The sequence below is a fragment of the Diospyros lotus genome, chromosome 8, assembly GCF_014633365.1.
Source record: "Diospyros lotus cultivar Yz01 chromosome 8, ASM1463336v1, whole genome shotgun sequence".
NCBI lineage: Eukaryota > Viridiplantae > Streptophyta > Magnoliopsida > Ericales > Ebenaceae > Diospyros > Diospyros lotus.
Genome location: NC_068345.1, coordinates 9,110,527 through 9,125,660, shown reverse-complemented (window position 1 = coordinate 9,125,660; position 15,134 = coordinate 9,110,527). Strand labels below are relative to the sequence as shown.

The 15,134-nt window shown below is 35.0% G+C and overlaps 1 protein-coding gene across 1 annotated transcript in view; it reads left to right on the top strand.

Moving 5' to 3' along the window:
• The first annotated feature begins 10,087 nt into the window (after window positions 1–10,087).
• The window catches only part of LOC127808053 (uncharacterized), a 16,266-nt gene continuing 11,219 nt past the window's right edge, over window positions 10,088–15,134 (top strand). Inside the window, exons 1-2 of the mRNA XM_052346383.1 lie at window positions 10,088–10,348; window positions 10,442–10,529. Of these exons, the coding sequence (XP_052202343.1) occupies window positions 10,216–10,348; window positions 10,442–10,529 (221 nt within the window). The 5' untranslated portion in view covers window positions 10,088–10,215. The remainder of the gene's footprint in view (window positions 10,349–10,441; window positions 10,530–15,134) is intronic.

Genomic DNA, 15,134 nt, shown 5'->3' with positions numbered 1-15,134 from the left:
ATGTATTTGATTATTGATTTGTGCATTTAATTATTACTTTTGTATATGTGTGTATTTGATTATTTTGTATCTTTGATTATTGATTTGTGTACTTGATTATTAAATTATATGTAAGGTAAAATAATAAATAAATGAAATAAGTAAATGAAATAAATAGAATTGAAATTTATTAATATTAATAAGTAAATGAAATAGAGAGAAAAATAAAGAATGTGGTTTGAGCAAGGACAATTTTTAAAATAAAATCAAAATAGGGAGTGAATTATTTATAATATAATAAGGAATAAAATAGAGAAATACATTAGAGTCGGTCTAAGGAGCAACACCAACTTCTTGCTACTCGCTTGTGTTAAGGGATTGCCTTGGGTAGCCCTCCCTCGATGCACCAAAGAGTTGCCTTAGGCATCCCTCTTACACCATCAAGAATAGTTTTTGTAGGTAATTTGAATTTTTTATTGATTTGCAAAAACACTTATTTATACATCAAAATGAAAAGTAAATTGCAGAAAAAACTGTTATATTTGATCATATCAGTTAAGTGCCTATAGAATAGCCTAATAAAGTGGTCAAATTCCTCCATAGCTAATAGCCACTTTAACTCCTTTATTTTCAACACGTGTTCTAATCCACGTCAGCAATTTCATGATCTATACCAATTAACACCCCTCCTTGGTTTTGGAGCTGCATACTCCGAGCTTTTGCCTAAAAAATTCAAATCTGGCTTTAGGAAGTGCTTTTGTTAGGATATTAGCACTTTGATTATTAGCAATTGAAATTGCAGCTTGGTTGTCCACTAATATCTGTATGCTTTCTTCTTGCTCCATGTGCATATTAGCCATGAGTTTCCTAATCCAAAAGACTTGATTCATAGCACTAGTAACAGCTACATATTCTACTTCTGCAAAAGATTGAGCTATGACTTCCTGCTTTTTAGAACACCATGAAAAAAATTCCAAAATCAAAGCTAAAACAGTAACTTGAGGTGCTCTTCATATCATCAACACATCCAACCCAATCACTATCAAAATACCCATGGAGACTGAAATTTTAACTTGATTGAACCTTATCCCATAATCGATTGTCCCCTTAACATATATGATTATTCTTTTTGCTATTTGTAAATGAATTTGACTAACACAATGCATGTACCTTGATAGAAGACTCATTGCATGCATGATATTTGGTCTGGTTGTAGTCAAATACATTAGGAAGCCTATTAGGCTCTTATATAATCTTTCATCAATCTTTTCAATTTCATCTTTTCTGCAAAAAGTTTCATTTTGATTCATTGGTGTTGCAGTTGGCTTGCATTCTTCCATGTTGAACTTCTTGAGAATTTCATTTGCATATTTATGCTAACATACAAATATTTCATATTGTTTTTGTTGTACCTGCATATCAAGGAAAAATGCCATCCTCCCAAGGTATGTCATTTCAAACACATCTTTCATTTCTTCTTTAAACTTGTCAATCAACTCCTCACTACTTCCTATAACAAGTATTTCATCAACATATAGAGATACCACAAGCATTTCATCATCAATCTTCCTTATATATTAAGTAAATTCACTTATACTCTTTTCAAAGCCTAAGTTTACTAAGTGTGCATCAATTCTACTGTACCAAGCTCTTGGTGCTTATTTTAAATCATACAAGGCCTTTTTTAGCAAATATACTTTCTTTTCCTATCCTTGAACAACAAATCCTTCATGTTGTTCTATAAAAAAAATTCCTCCAAATATTCATTCAAAAATGTTGACTTGACATCCATCTAGTGTATAATCCAGCCTTTTTGAGCAACAAGAGTTAGCAACATCCTTATGGTATCCAATCTGGCAATTGGGGCAAAAGTTTTATGCATTTCATAATCATGTCGTACTCCCTACGGCCACAAATGCGCGTGATCAATGATATCAACGTGTATTTATGCATTTTATAATCATGTCGTGTATACAGTCTACGTGATGGATACATATCAGGGTATGTTAATATGATGAAACATTCCCGAGGATTGGGTTTCTTAAACATAAATCAATTACAACCAAACATTTTTCGTAAAACTAACTTTAATTGGGGAGTATCACTTACCTTCTCAACCTTATCGGGCTACCTCAATATCCGTGCCTTACCTCGTGCATCGCCTTGATTTGCGTGCTAACCTCAAAATTCGACAAGTCACTTCAACTTATTTCTCAAAGCATCCTAATCACTATAATTATTTAAATAAATATTAAAACCTTTTTTTCCATAATCTATGGCATTTTCTTTAATTTTCTTTCTATTTCTTCCTAATTTTCCTTAATAAATCCAAACTAAATATTTACTAAATATTTTATCAAATATTTCACTATGAAAATTCATAAAATAATATTCTTGAATTTCTGAAATTTTCTAAGAAATTTTACTTACCTTGACTTAGCCTCTCCGACTTCTTCAGTATGCGTTATCCTCGAAACGCGTGCCCGAATCATTTTTCTTGCCAAAATCTCCAGGATATTACCAAAACATAATTTCCTATTTTTCAGGATTTTCTAGGATTTTTCCCCATTATTTTCCTTTTTTTTCTTTTCTTTTTTTTTCTTTTTCTTTTTCTTTTCCCTTCACTTCATCTTCTTCCTCACGCCTCCCCTATTACCTGCGCACACCCAGCTTTTTTCCTTTTTTTTTTCTTCTTCTTCTTCTTTTTCTTCTTCTTCTCATTTTCTTCTTTCCTCCCACCTACGCGTCGCCTGCTACTTGCTCATGGTCGCCCGCCACCGCCAACTCCCGCTGCCTCCACCGGTTGTCACCTCCCTCACTGCCCGCTGGCACCTCCACCAGTTGCACCGCGCTCGCCGCCTCTAGCTGCCATCGCGGCAGCTCCCCTGCCTCGCGTCCAGCCGCGAAGCTCCCGGCCATGGCCGTCTGCAACTGTGCGGCCAGCTTTGGCCGCATTCGGCCTCGCTAGCCGTCACTTCAGCCTCAACTGAGCTCGCCTCCATGGCTTCCCCGCGCCATCGCGTTGCTGCTTTGATCGTTGTTGGAAGCTTGTCGACCGCCCCTACTCCTTTTGAACTTGCGGCCATAGCCGCTTGAAGCTTGCGGCTATGGCCGCTTACTGCTTTGGGCCATCACCGACCGGCCTCCCTCTCTCGCACAACTCTCTCTCTCTAGGCCATGCTTAGCCCAAGCTCCCCCTCTCACTCAACTCTCTCTCTCTCTCAATCTCCCTGCTGCTCCTCATTTGCCAAGCTTCATGCCTATTTATAGGCATTTCACTGCCCCCAAATTAGCCTTGGACGCCACTCTTGGCGTGCAAAATCTTCCAAATATTGCAGGGAATGGGTTGCAGGGTATGGGGCAATTGATAGAGGCATGGGCGAAGCTCGCAGGGCATGGGTAATTTGCAGAGCATGGCACACACAACACGCATTCTGTATATATATATATATATTACATATATTTTATACTATATATTACACATTAAATTAAGGAAAATTACACATTAAATTCTAAATTTTATCCCTATTATACTTGTGCAATTCCCTAATTACAATTATGCTCTTAAACCTCAAATTAATTTGCATTACGATACCAAAAATCCAAAATTAATAACTCAAGATTACTCAATATTGGCGATTTCGTCTCAGTGTCCTCACCGGGCTATCGTTTCATCCTGAAATCATTGAAGGGTTGCTCATTACGCAAAACCGAAGCCCCCTAGGGTTCCGTTGATTTTTTGGGAGTCTCCTACAATGATTCGGTTTTGCAGCCTAAATGACAATTGCATTTTAGCTGTACCGAAAACTGTTCTCGATCTGATTTATTTCGATACCATAAATCCTATCTTGGAACGCTTATCAAAACCATATTATTTTCTTTAGACAATTTCACTCCGAGACATTCCCTGCAGTTGATTCGGTACTTATAACTACTATCAAACCACTTTTTCGGTATTCTAAATTTATCGAAATTACGTGGTAATCTCATACGAACATGGAGTATTACAGAATGTAAGAGAAACACAAACAACCAAATGTTCTCACATTAAGCAAATTTGGTTTGTAGCCATACCATGCTTCAAATGGAGTTTTTTTCTACAAGGCTTTTGTTGGCAATTTGTTTAGCAAAAAATTGTCAGTATTTGCAGCCTCAACCCAGAACTTCTTTGGCAGCCTTTTTTCATGAAGCAATCACCTAGTCATATCCTTAATTGTCTTGTTTTTCCTCTTCATAACACCATTCTACTGAGGAGTGTAAGGTGCGGTCAACTGGTGTCCAATACCTGCAACTTCACAAAACTTGTTAAATCTTTCAAAATTGTATTCAATTTCATTATCAGACCTAATCACCTGCATTTTGCATCCATTTTGAGTTTCCACCCAAGCTTTAAACTTCCTGAAAATGTCAGCAACCTTAGATTTAAGTTTCATAAAGTAAATCCAACACATTCTTGCGTGATCATCAACGAAAGCAAGATACTACCTACTATCATTCAATGATGGTGTTTTTTAGGTCCTCCCACATCTGTGTGTACTAATTACAGCTTTTGTGTAGCCTTCCAGGCCTTGTTCTGTGAAAAAGAAAGCCTTGTCTGCTTCCCATACTGACAGGTAGCACAAGTAGGAAGTTTCTTCTCTAATTCAAGCAACCTTTTCCCAAGATTGTTCTTCTTCATGAAAAGTAGGGCAGCATGATGAAAGTACCCCAATCTCCTATGCCAAAACATTGTATTGTTATCTTTTTTGTGTACTATAGCCTGCTCCATTTTCATCAAATTCAAGTCAAAGCTTTTGCCTTTCATTTGAACTCTAAACAACTCCCTGCATTCCGCATCCTTAATCGTGCAATGACTATCCTCAAACAACACCTTATATCATTTTTCTAGCAGCTGACCAACACTTAAAAGGTTTTGATCAATTTCAAGAACGTATAAAACATCATAAATTAATTTTAAACCTGTGTGGCCTTTAATTGCCACTGTTCCTTTGTCGTTTACTGCAATGAATGCTGAATTTCCAATTCTAACTTTTGAAATTACAATTTTGTCAAACTCTTTGAAGAGCTCTCGATCACAAGTCATGTGGTTTGTACAACTATTGTCTATAAGCCAGCTTTTTGTGGAGCTACTGGTGGCAAAGCATGATACCACAAATAGCTGCTCCTCTTGAGATTGATCCACAACAACCTTGGCTTCTCCTTGCTGCTGTTGAGACTTGCATATCCTTTCCATGTGGCCTAATTGACCACACTTGTGACATCTTGTATCTAACCTCCACCAATACTTTTGTTGTGGATGATTGGTTTTTTTACAGTAAGGGCAGGGTGGATATACCTGAGTATTGTTGTTGTTGTTGCCCAAATTTCCAGGCTTCTTGTTGTTATTCTACTTCTTTTTCTTGTTCTTACAACCAATGTTGTTATGTGCTTTGGCTTGAAAAACACCCTCTACAAATCCTTCTTGTCTCATAAGCCTCATTTGTTCCTGAGCCTATAGTGCATTCAACAATTTTGCCAAGGTGATGCTTGATAGATAGTTTGAGTTTTCAAGAGAATAAATTGTAGCCTCAGACTTTTCAGGAATTGTGACTAAGACTTTTTGAACTATTCTAGAATCAAAAAAATCAATACCAAGAAGTCTGTCTTTGTTGACAATGCCAAGGAGTCTGTCATCGTAGTTTTTTATTGTTTCTAATTCCTTCATCCTTTGCATCTTAAATTCTTGGATCAAATTTAGCATTTGCATCCCTTTGACCCTTTCATTTCCTTCATACTCTTGTTTCAAGAAGTCCCAAATTTCCTTTGGTGTCTTCAGTGTCATTATTCTGTTGAAGATGGTGAATGAGTCAGTTGCAAACAAACTTGCTCTTGCTTTGGATTTTCTTTGCTTCTTCTCCTTTTGATTTTTAATTTGTGCAAGGGTATGATTGTTTGGCAGGGGAGGAACTTCATATTCTTGTTCAACAGTTTCCCCTAGATCATTAGCATCAAGATAGGCTTCCATTCTAACAGCCCACACTTGATAATTTATTCCATCAAACACTGGAGGTGCAATCGCAGTGAAAAAAGCTTTTGAATTCGTTTGTAGGCTTTTTGTGTTTGTCTAGGGTAGAGATTAGGTTTGGGCACACTCAATCTCACGGGTCCTGAAGATAAGGCTCTGACACCAATTTATAGGTAATTTAAACTTCTTCTTGATTTGCAAAAACACTTATTTATACATCAAAATGAAAACTGAACTGCATAAAAAATTGCTACGTTTGATCATATCAATTAAGTGCCTATAGAATAGCTTAAGAAAGTGGTCAAATTCCTCCATAGTTAATTGTCACTTTGACTCCTTCATTTTCAGCAAGTGTTCCAATCCACATCAGTAGCTTCATGAGCCATACCACTTAACAGAAGCCATCTGCCATTGATTCCATTTACTCATTTCCTCTTTCTGATTCTTTTTATGTGTAAAATAGGTATATTTGACAAGAAATGAATATTTCAGAAAATAAAAATAAAACATAAATCCCTCATATTAATTAACTTTTTTATGGGAAAAATTAAGGTTCTTATACGTTGGGGGATAGTCTCCCATTTGAAGGAGTTAAGGTACGTGTAAGAGATAAGAACAAATAAAGAATAATAGAAAACGAATGAAGGAAAAGAGAAAATTAGTTAAGAGAAAAAGAAATTTATTATCAAGGTAACCAAGAAAAAGTTAATGTTGTCCAGAAAAATACCGTAAACTGAGTTTTTCAAAAATTAATAATTTTATCCCTGTTAAAAACTCTTAAATTTGTGATATCAATATGTGATTATTACAATAGAAATAAGATTAATAAAATCAAACAACCACAAAAAATAAGAGAATTTTTATAGAGAATCAGCCCTAAAAAGCCTACTCTTCCCTTTCAAGACTTAGCTTAAGACTATCAAGATTTAATTTGAGATTCCACTAAAGAGAATCAACACTAATTTTAATTAGAGGTAGAATTAACATACAATTTCTTGCCTAAACAAGAATCACTAGTACATCGTTAGCAAATATAATCCCCTCACACAACAAATGAGTAAAAATAACAAATTTACAACAAAAAACAATTACAAACAAGTCACCAACGGTTGAGAATTCTATCAGTCATCACACTTTCAACACTTTGAACATTCTCACTCTTATTTGAATGCTCTATCAAGTTTTGTTTTACATTTATATATATATGTATACATCTTCTAAAAAAATTAACCATTAAAAGAGATGGTTAATATAAAATTTGAAATTAAAAAAAAAAAATAGGCTTCTTCAGACAACTAAAAATAAAACAAGGAAGCATGTCTAAAAATAATTCACATTTAATTCAAAATAAATTTAATTTTTTCATGAATAAGAAATTCATTTATCAAGATATGAAAATTCAAACATAAACTTTTGAGGCAAAGAATTAAAACAAAGAAACATGTCTAAAAGTAATTCATATTTAATTCAAAATAAATTTATTTTTTGCATAAATAAGAAATACATTTATCAAAATATTAAAATTCAAACATAATTTTTTGAGACATGAATGATCAAAATAAAGAAACATGTATCAAGATAATTCACTTTTAATTCAAAATAAATTTATTTTTTGCATGAATAAAAAATTATGTTGAGCCAACTTGCTCATGTTAATTAAGTTTTGATGATTAATAAAAATATTTTTATGATATAAATGTATTTCTTTCTCATATAAAAAATAAATTTATTTTGAATTAAAAGTGGGTACAAAAAGTAAATTTATTTTGAATTAAAGATGGATTATCTTTAGACATGTTTCTTTCTTTTGATCATTTATATTTCAAAAGTTTATATTTGAATTTTCATTTATTGATAAATGCTTTTATTACTTATGCAAAAAATATATTTATTTTGAATTAAATGAGAATTATTTTTAGATATGTTTTCTCTTTCTCATATAAAAAGTAAATTTATTTTGAATTAAAGAGAATTGATTTTAGATATGTTTTCTCTTACTCATGCAAAAAGTAAATTTATTTTGAATTAAAGGAGATTGCTTTTAAACATGTTTTTTTTGTTTTAATCATTTATATCTCAAAAGCTTATATTTGAATTTTCAAATTTCGATTTCTCATGCAAAAAGTAAATTTATTTTGAGTTAAAGGTGATACATGTTTTCTTATTGTTTGAAAAAGTTTAAATATTTTTTGAATTTCAAACTTCATATTATCCATTTATTTAGTGGCTAAAATACTTATAAATACCTCAAAACTCATTTTTTGAGTATCTATTGCACATCAAAAGCTCTCAAGCTAATTTTTAAGCATTCAAACACTCTCAAAGATTCATTGTTCATCCACTAAAAAGCCACAAGGCAAAAGGAGAAAAGTTCTTCAAGTCTTCTACGACAAATCTGAACTTCTCTATTTGAGGTTACAAATTTATTTATTTATTTAAATATTATTGTCTTGTATAATTTGTTCTTAATTTTTTGTTTAAGTCAAAATATGGACAAATTATTTGTAAACATTTAAATTATTATTGAAAATTGTATAGGTTTCATAAATTCGTTAAAATTTAGGTGAATCTAGTTTTCAAGATAAGTTAGGAAGAAAACTTTAGTGTAGTGGTTGCTTAGAACCCATTGTAATCTAGGTGTGTATTTAGTTTTTAAGGTGAGTTAGCGTGGAAACCTTGGTAATTTTGATTTTGTGGAATCCCAAGAGTGGTTAGACATTGGGAGAGTGGATTAGGTGTATGTGGAAATACCGAACCACTATAAATTGTGTTGTGTCTCATTATATTTATTTTTGTTATATCTTGTGGCTTACATTTATTATTAATTTCAAATACAATTTATTATATTTATCAAATATATATTTTTCAATAAAATCATTAATCAATAATATTTATTAAAATTAAAAAAAATTAATCACTTAATTCACCCCCTCTTGAGTGGCCATACCCTAAGGGACCAACAAATTATATCATAAAAATATTTTTATTATTATCAAAACTTTATTTACTTACCCTTAAATTGAACAATTGAAAAACTAAAAAATTCAAGTAAGATCTTCTCAAAAGTGACCCAATGCGAGTTCTCCCGCACATAAACTTTTACTTCTTGACATTTTTTTTGTATTGCAAGAGAAATTAATTTTAGAAATGTACTCTGCTCGATTTTTCATTTACATCCACCATTATGTATGGTCATAATTTTTTATTTGTATTTACGATTATGTATTTTTTAATATATAATTGAATAGTGCCAGTTAATGTAAATCGCATTAATTACATGCGCGTGTATATATATATATATATATATAAAGCTTAGCTGGCACTATTCAATTTAATTACATTAAATTGCATTCAAATTATTTACATTATTAAAGTTATTAAATATATTAAAATAATTTAAGGAAATGTTTTTTATTTTATCATTTTTAATATTGAAAAGAATTTGCAAGCTTAAATAAATTAAAAGAATTTAGAACGTTCTATCAATTAAAAATTATCTGAAAATCATTAAATGAACAAATTAAAAAATAATTTAATATTTCAAAGTAATAAAAATTTAATAAATAAAATATAAATTACATTAACTTACATTTAAATAGAGCTATTTCGTTTTTATTTCACTTATAATTTTTTTTATTAAATCTCATTAAAACTATCAAACCATAGAAATAAATTTTGCAGGGCTTAAAAAATTTAAAGAAATTAATAAAAATTTAAAATGATTTAAAATGAAAAAATGAATTTTTAAAAATTTATACATTGTCTCTATAAAGTGCAGTGCGCAATTTTATAGTCGAGAAAATTAATTTTATATTTTATTTTTATTTAAAATAAAATATTGAATGAAATTTTAAATGAAAATTTATTTGACGACAAGTAGAAGTTGTTGATAAATTTATTTTTTATTTTTAAAAATATTAAAATATTATTAAAATTTTAAAAGTTTAAGAAGTTGAATGGTAGAATAGATAAATTATATATTATTTCTCAATGAAATTAAAAAATATATATTTTAATGGGAAGAGAAGAGGGAGAGGCGAAGCTGGAAGGTATCTTCAAGAGCAAATTAAATAGCCGGAACAGCGGCTTTGTGTATGTATATATATGTAAATATATATACACGGATATAGGTATCTATGAATGTCTGAAGTTCCGAACTCCTTGCAGAAAGAAGGGTTTGTCTGCACTACCGAATCTACTGTTCATTCTCAAAATCATTAATTGAGGGAGAGATGGATTTGGTGGAGGTGTGGGCGATCTTCGGCCCAGCCGTGGCGGGCGCGGTGTTCGGCGCCGGCTGGTGGTTTTGGGTGGACGCAGTCGTTTGCAGCTCTGTTTCTGTCTCCTTCCTCCACTACCTCCCCGGTCTCCTCTCGCTCTGTATTTATATATGCGTGTCTTTGTCTCGTGAATTTTTGGTTTTAGGGTTTTTCATTGCAAGTTGTGGTTTTGTTGCAGGTATTTTTGCGTCTCTGGCGGCACTGATGTTCAATTGCGTGAGGAGAGAGGACATCGACTACTCTCCTTATGAAGATGGCGAATGGAGGTCTGGATTCTTTTACCGGCATAGTGGAGATTAAATCTACTTTGTAGTATTTAATTGCTTGCTAATTTTGTTTTTTATCATAAATCACTGCAACTTTGTGTGGAGATCCGATTTCCTTTAATTAAGCCTTTCTATTATTGAATTGATGAATTATTCCTTTGTCAATGCTGTCTTATTTTAGTTTACTCCATTGTCCAAATTCTGTTTCTTGGTTACCATTTGTGTTTCGGTCACCAATCACCCTTTTAATGTATATATTGGTTGTGGTTGGGGAAAGGGATTTGGGGGTGGGGGGGAATTTGGTTATGTATTATTGTCTCTTATATCCTGCAATTGGGATTGGAAGCAATGAAAGCTAAAATGTCGTTTTTAAATGTTAAGGTAGTCTGTGGAAGATTAAATGTGCAAAGCTGGATGAAGGGTAATGAATTGCCTCAAGGATTTCATATAATCTCACATTAAAAACTAAAGGGTCCTCTTAATTTTAGTTCTGGAAGACAAATTTCCAGGTTCTCCTCTAATAATCTTTGGTATTGGAGATTGTCATCCCTGACTCCTTGGAAGTGGAGGGGTAACAGTGGAATTTGTCACATGGTTAGTAGGAACATCATATGTTCTTGGTCATCCTTGGAAGTGGAGGAGTAACAGGGGAACTTGACACGTGGCTACTAGGAAAGTCATGTTGTGGGTTGTAGCATGGGAACAAATGTGGGATACATCAATATGCTAATTTTGTGGTACGGAGGAGGTAGGCTTAATTAGTTTGTTATTTTGAGTTGTGGTATGTTTTACAATTATACTCGGGTCGGGTCCTATATAAACTACTATTAATTCTGGTTAAAGTAAAACACTGTAAACGTTTCTATATTCCTCTACCTCAGTGTCACAACAACCATTCATATTAGCAGTCATTTTTATTTTTTGTTGTAATTCGTAGCTATTTACTGTTTGCATTTACTAGTTATTGTTGTAATTCCTAGAGAAGTTGTTAGCTGTTTGTTAGTCATAGATTGCCACATGTAAAGGGGCTTGAATAGGACAAATTATATTGTTACAACCGTTGGGCAAGAGGGAATCCACTGTGGCAGCGCCTATCCTATCGAGTATATCACCTTCCAAGTCTCTCTTGGAAAGGCAACTTGAATGAGTATCAGATTCTGAATTCCTCCCTACATCTCTATATTTCGGTCTCTCTCTCGCTTTCTAAATTCTTCTAGCTATCTCTCTTTTTCTCTCCATTATTCTGCAAACTCGATTGCATCTTCCTAATTCTCACTAAATTCTAAGTGCAATCCTCTTGTCACCTCGTTTTCGTAACAAATTGGTATCAGAGCTTCAGTTCTTGGCCAAAGCTGCTAGGTGAACGTGATGGCGGAAGGAACCCGCATGAAAAACTTAGAGACATAGTTGAGCTGGGATTGACCAACTGGAGATTGGGAGAGAGAAACCATGAGGCGATCATGGCGATGGATTGCAAGCTGGAAAGTTCATTGGAAGGAATGGAGTAGGGACTAGAAGGGTCCATGGCGAGGCTGCGAGAAGACATGGGGGCGCAAATGCAACAATTCATGATCGTGTTCACTCGCCAAAACGTGGTAAGAATGGCTCCTGATTTTCCTCCACATGAAAGAGACGATCCCATATTATCTAGGAATGGAATGAATAGGATGGAAGGGACCTCGGAGATTGAGGTAGATCCTGAGGAAGGATTGGAGGGAGCTATGGGAAGAGAAAGGAACGAGCAACCTCGTGCCCATCCCCCGGATGGAGATACCGGCATTCAAAGGGGTTAACCCCCAGTGGTGGTTGCGGATATGCAAGAGGATATTCAATTGGCACAACATACCTAGGGGGCAAAGGGTGGCGTTGGCCACTGCTTACTTCAATGAAGCAATTGATGCTTGGTTCCAAGGGTGCCTTAGCATGAGGGAAGAGTTTTCTGAGAAATTGTGTGAGCGATTTGGGGAGAGGAGTATGGTGGATACGATAGAAGAGTTTAATAAGCTTAAGCAAACAGGGAGCATTGGGGCTTATTTGTAAAGGTTTGAGGAATTAAGATCATTCATGATCTGCCACAATCCTCACTTATCATAAACTTACTTTGTGTCAAGCTTCATGAGTGGCTTGAGTGAGGAGTTATATCCAATGGTAAAGATGATGAGACCAAGGACAATGGAGCAAGCCTCTGAAAGTGCTCAACTACAAGAAATGTCGGTAGAAGCAGTAATGAAGAAGCAGAGACAACAACAAAGAGGAGTAGTGTTGGGGACAAGCCTTGTTGGGGGGAAGAACTATCACCGAGATATAGCAAAAGGTAACCAAGGAGTGAGAACTGCAGGAGGCTCAAGCTCGGTTTCCTACGGGGAGCAATTAAGAGAGCAAAGGAGATTGGTTGGTCTTTGTTTTCGATGTGGTGACAAATACCACCTTGGACATCAATGTAAGAGGCAGATTCTGCTACCGGAAGGGGATGAAGAGGAGGACCCTAAGAAAGAAGGAGAGGACACTGGGGAGGATGGAGAGGAAGATAATGGGGAGATCTCAATTCATGCTCTGAAGGGGGTAGCTAACAATAAAATAATCAAGGTAGAGGGACAAGCTAACTGGTGTAATTTGATGATTCTAATTGATAGTGAGAGTACCCACAACTTTCTTGATAAAAGCACGGCCAAAAGACTCAAGTGCCAGCTCACAAGAACCCCACCCTTGAGCGTGACAGTGGCCAATGGAAGTCGGGTGATGAGTAATTTAGCCTGTAATGGCTTTGGGTGGGAGATGCAAGAAGAAAGGTTTGAGGTAGACGTGAGATTACTGCAGCTAGGGGATTGTGATGTAGTGCTTGGCGTAGATTGGATGAAAGAGGTTAGTCCCATTAGCTTTGACTTCAACCAGATGGAGGTTTCCTTTGAGAGGGAAGGGAGGAAGATGATGTTGATAGGAGGAAAAGAAATGAGGGCGTGCAAAATGATTTCAAGAAAAAGATTGCAAAAGGTGATCAGAGAGAAGTGGTCAATTGGCAAATCTATTCTCAATTGTGGCCCTAGAGGATAGCCATGCCGAACCAAAGGGACAAGGAGAGATATTCCTGACAGTTAGCACACCCCAAGGTATGTCCAACCAGGTACATCACTTAGATTCTCTTAATACATTGCTGGAAGATTATGAGGATTTGTTTATTGAACCCACATCCCTTCCTCCTACTCGAGTTTTTTACCAAACTATAAACCTAAAGCCAAACATGGAACTTGTTAACATTAGGTCTTACCGATATTGCCCAATCCAAAAGAGTGAGATTGAGAAAATGGTTAGGGATATGCTTCAGTAGTCTATTATCTGCCCTAGTCAAAGCCCTTTTGCCTCCCCTGTTTTACTAGTTAAAAAGAAAGATGGATCATCTCTATTTTAAGTGGATTATCGGCAACTCAATGCCATGATCATCCCTTTGTTGAAGACCTTTTAGATGAATTACACAATGCCCAATTCTTTTTTAAGCTTGACCTATACTTGGGTTATCACCAAATTAGAATGAGGCTCGAGGACATACCAAAAACAGCCTTTAGAACCCACCATGGGCACTTTGAATTCTTGATGATGCCGTTTGGGCTCACTAATGCCCTGGCTACTTTTCAATCCCTCGTGAATAGAATTTTTTAACCCTATCTTCGAAAATTTTTATTAATATACTTTGATGATATACTCATCTATAGCCCTACTTTTGATCAACACCTATTCCACCTAAAGACTATCCTTGAAATTCTTAGGTCTAACCAGCTCTTTATTAAGAAATCTAAGTGTGCTTTTGGTCAAGGGCAGGTTAAGTATTTGGGGCATATCATATCCTGGGAAGGTGTTAGCACGAACCCAAGAAAAGTAGAGGCTATGGTGACTTGGCCGAGGCTTACAACGATGAGAGGGCTAAGAGGATTTTTAGGGCTAACCGGTTACTACCACCGGTTTGTGAAAGACTATGGGGCCATCAACAAGCCCCTAACAAACCTCTTGAAGAAGGAGGGATTCAATTGGGGCCCCTGGCTGAAGAGACCTTTAAGAAGCTGAAGGGGGCCATGAGCAAGGTGCTGGTCTTAGGGCTGCCCATAGTTATTAAAGGCACGCCTAGGCGTAAGGTGCCTTAAGGTGCCAGTTCGGCGCCTCACTTGGGCCGAGGCAAGGCGATTTTAGCGAGGCCCTCGCCTTGCACGGTGAGGCGCCGAGGTGAGAGGTGCGCCTCATGAAACTTAGGTTTTAATTAAAATCTGGGCAGCCCAATTCCTCCCCTCTTCTCGGTTCCAGCATGTATACATTACAACATATTTACATTTCTTTAGTTTAAGTAAATGTCCACATTTTCTTTTATTTTATTTTACCTTTCATTTCTTTAATACATAAATGTAAATAAGAAAGTACCTCCCATTTGGATTTAATAAAAATATCTAAAAAATCAAAATCCATAACAATAAGAAAATAGAATTTTGATTTTAGTACAAACTCAGGATTTATCGATTTTACCACCTCCAAAATATATACCTATATTTCTTGAAAAAATCATTAAAAATCATTTTAACAACAATGAATATTAGCTATCAAAATACTGGGAGATAGTTTTTT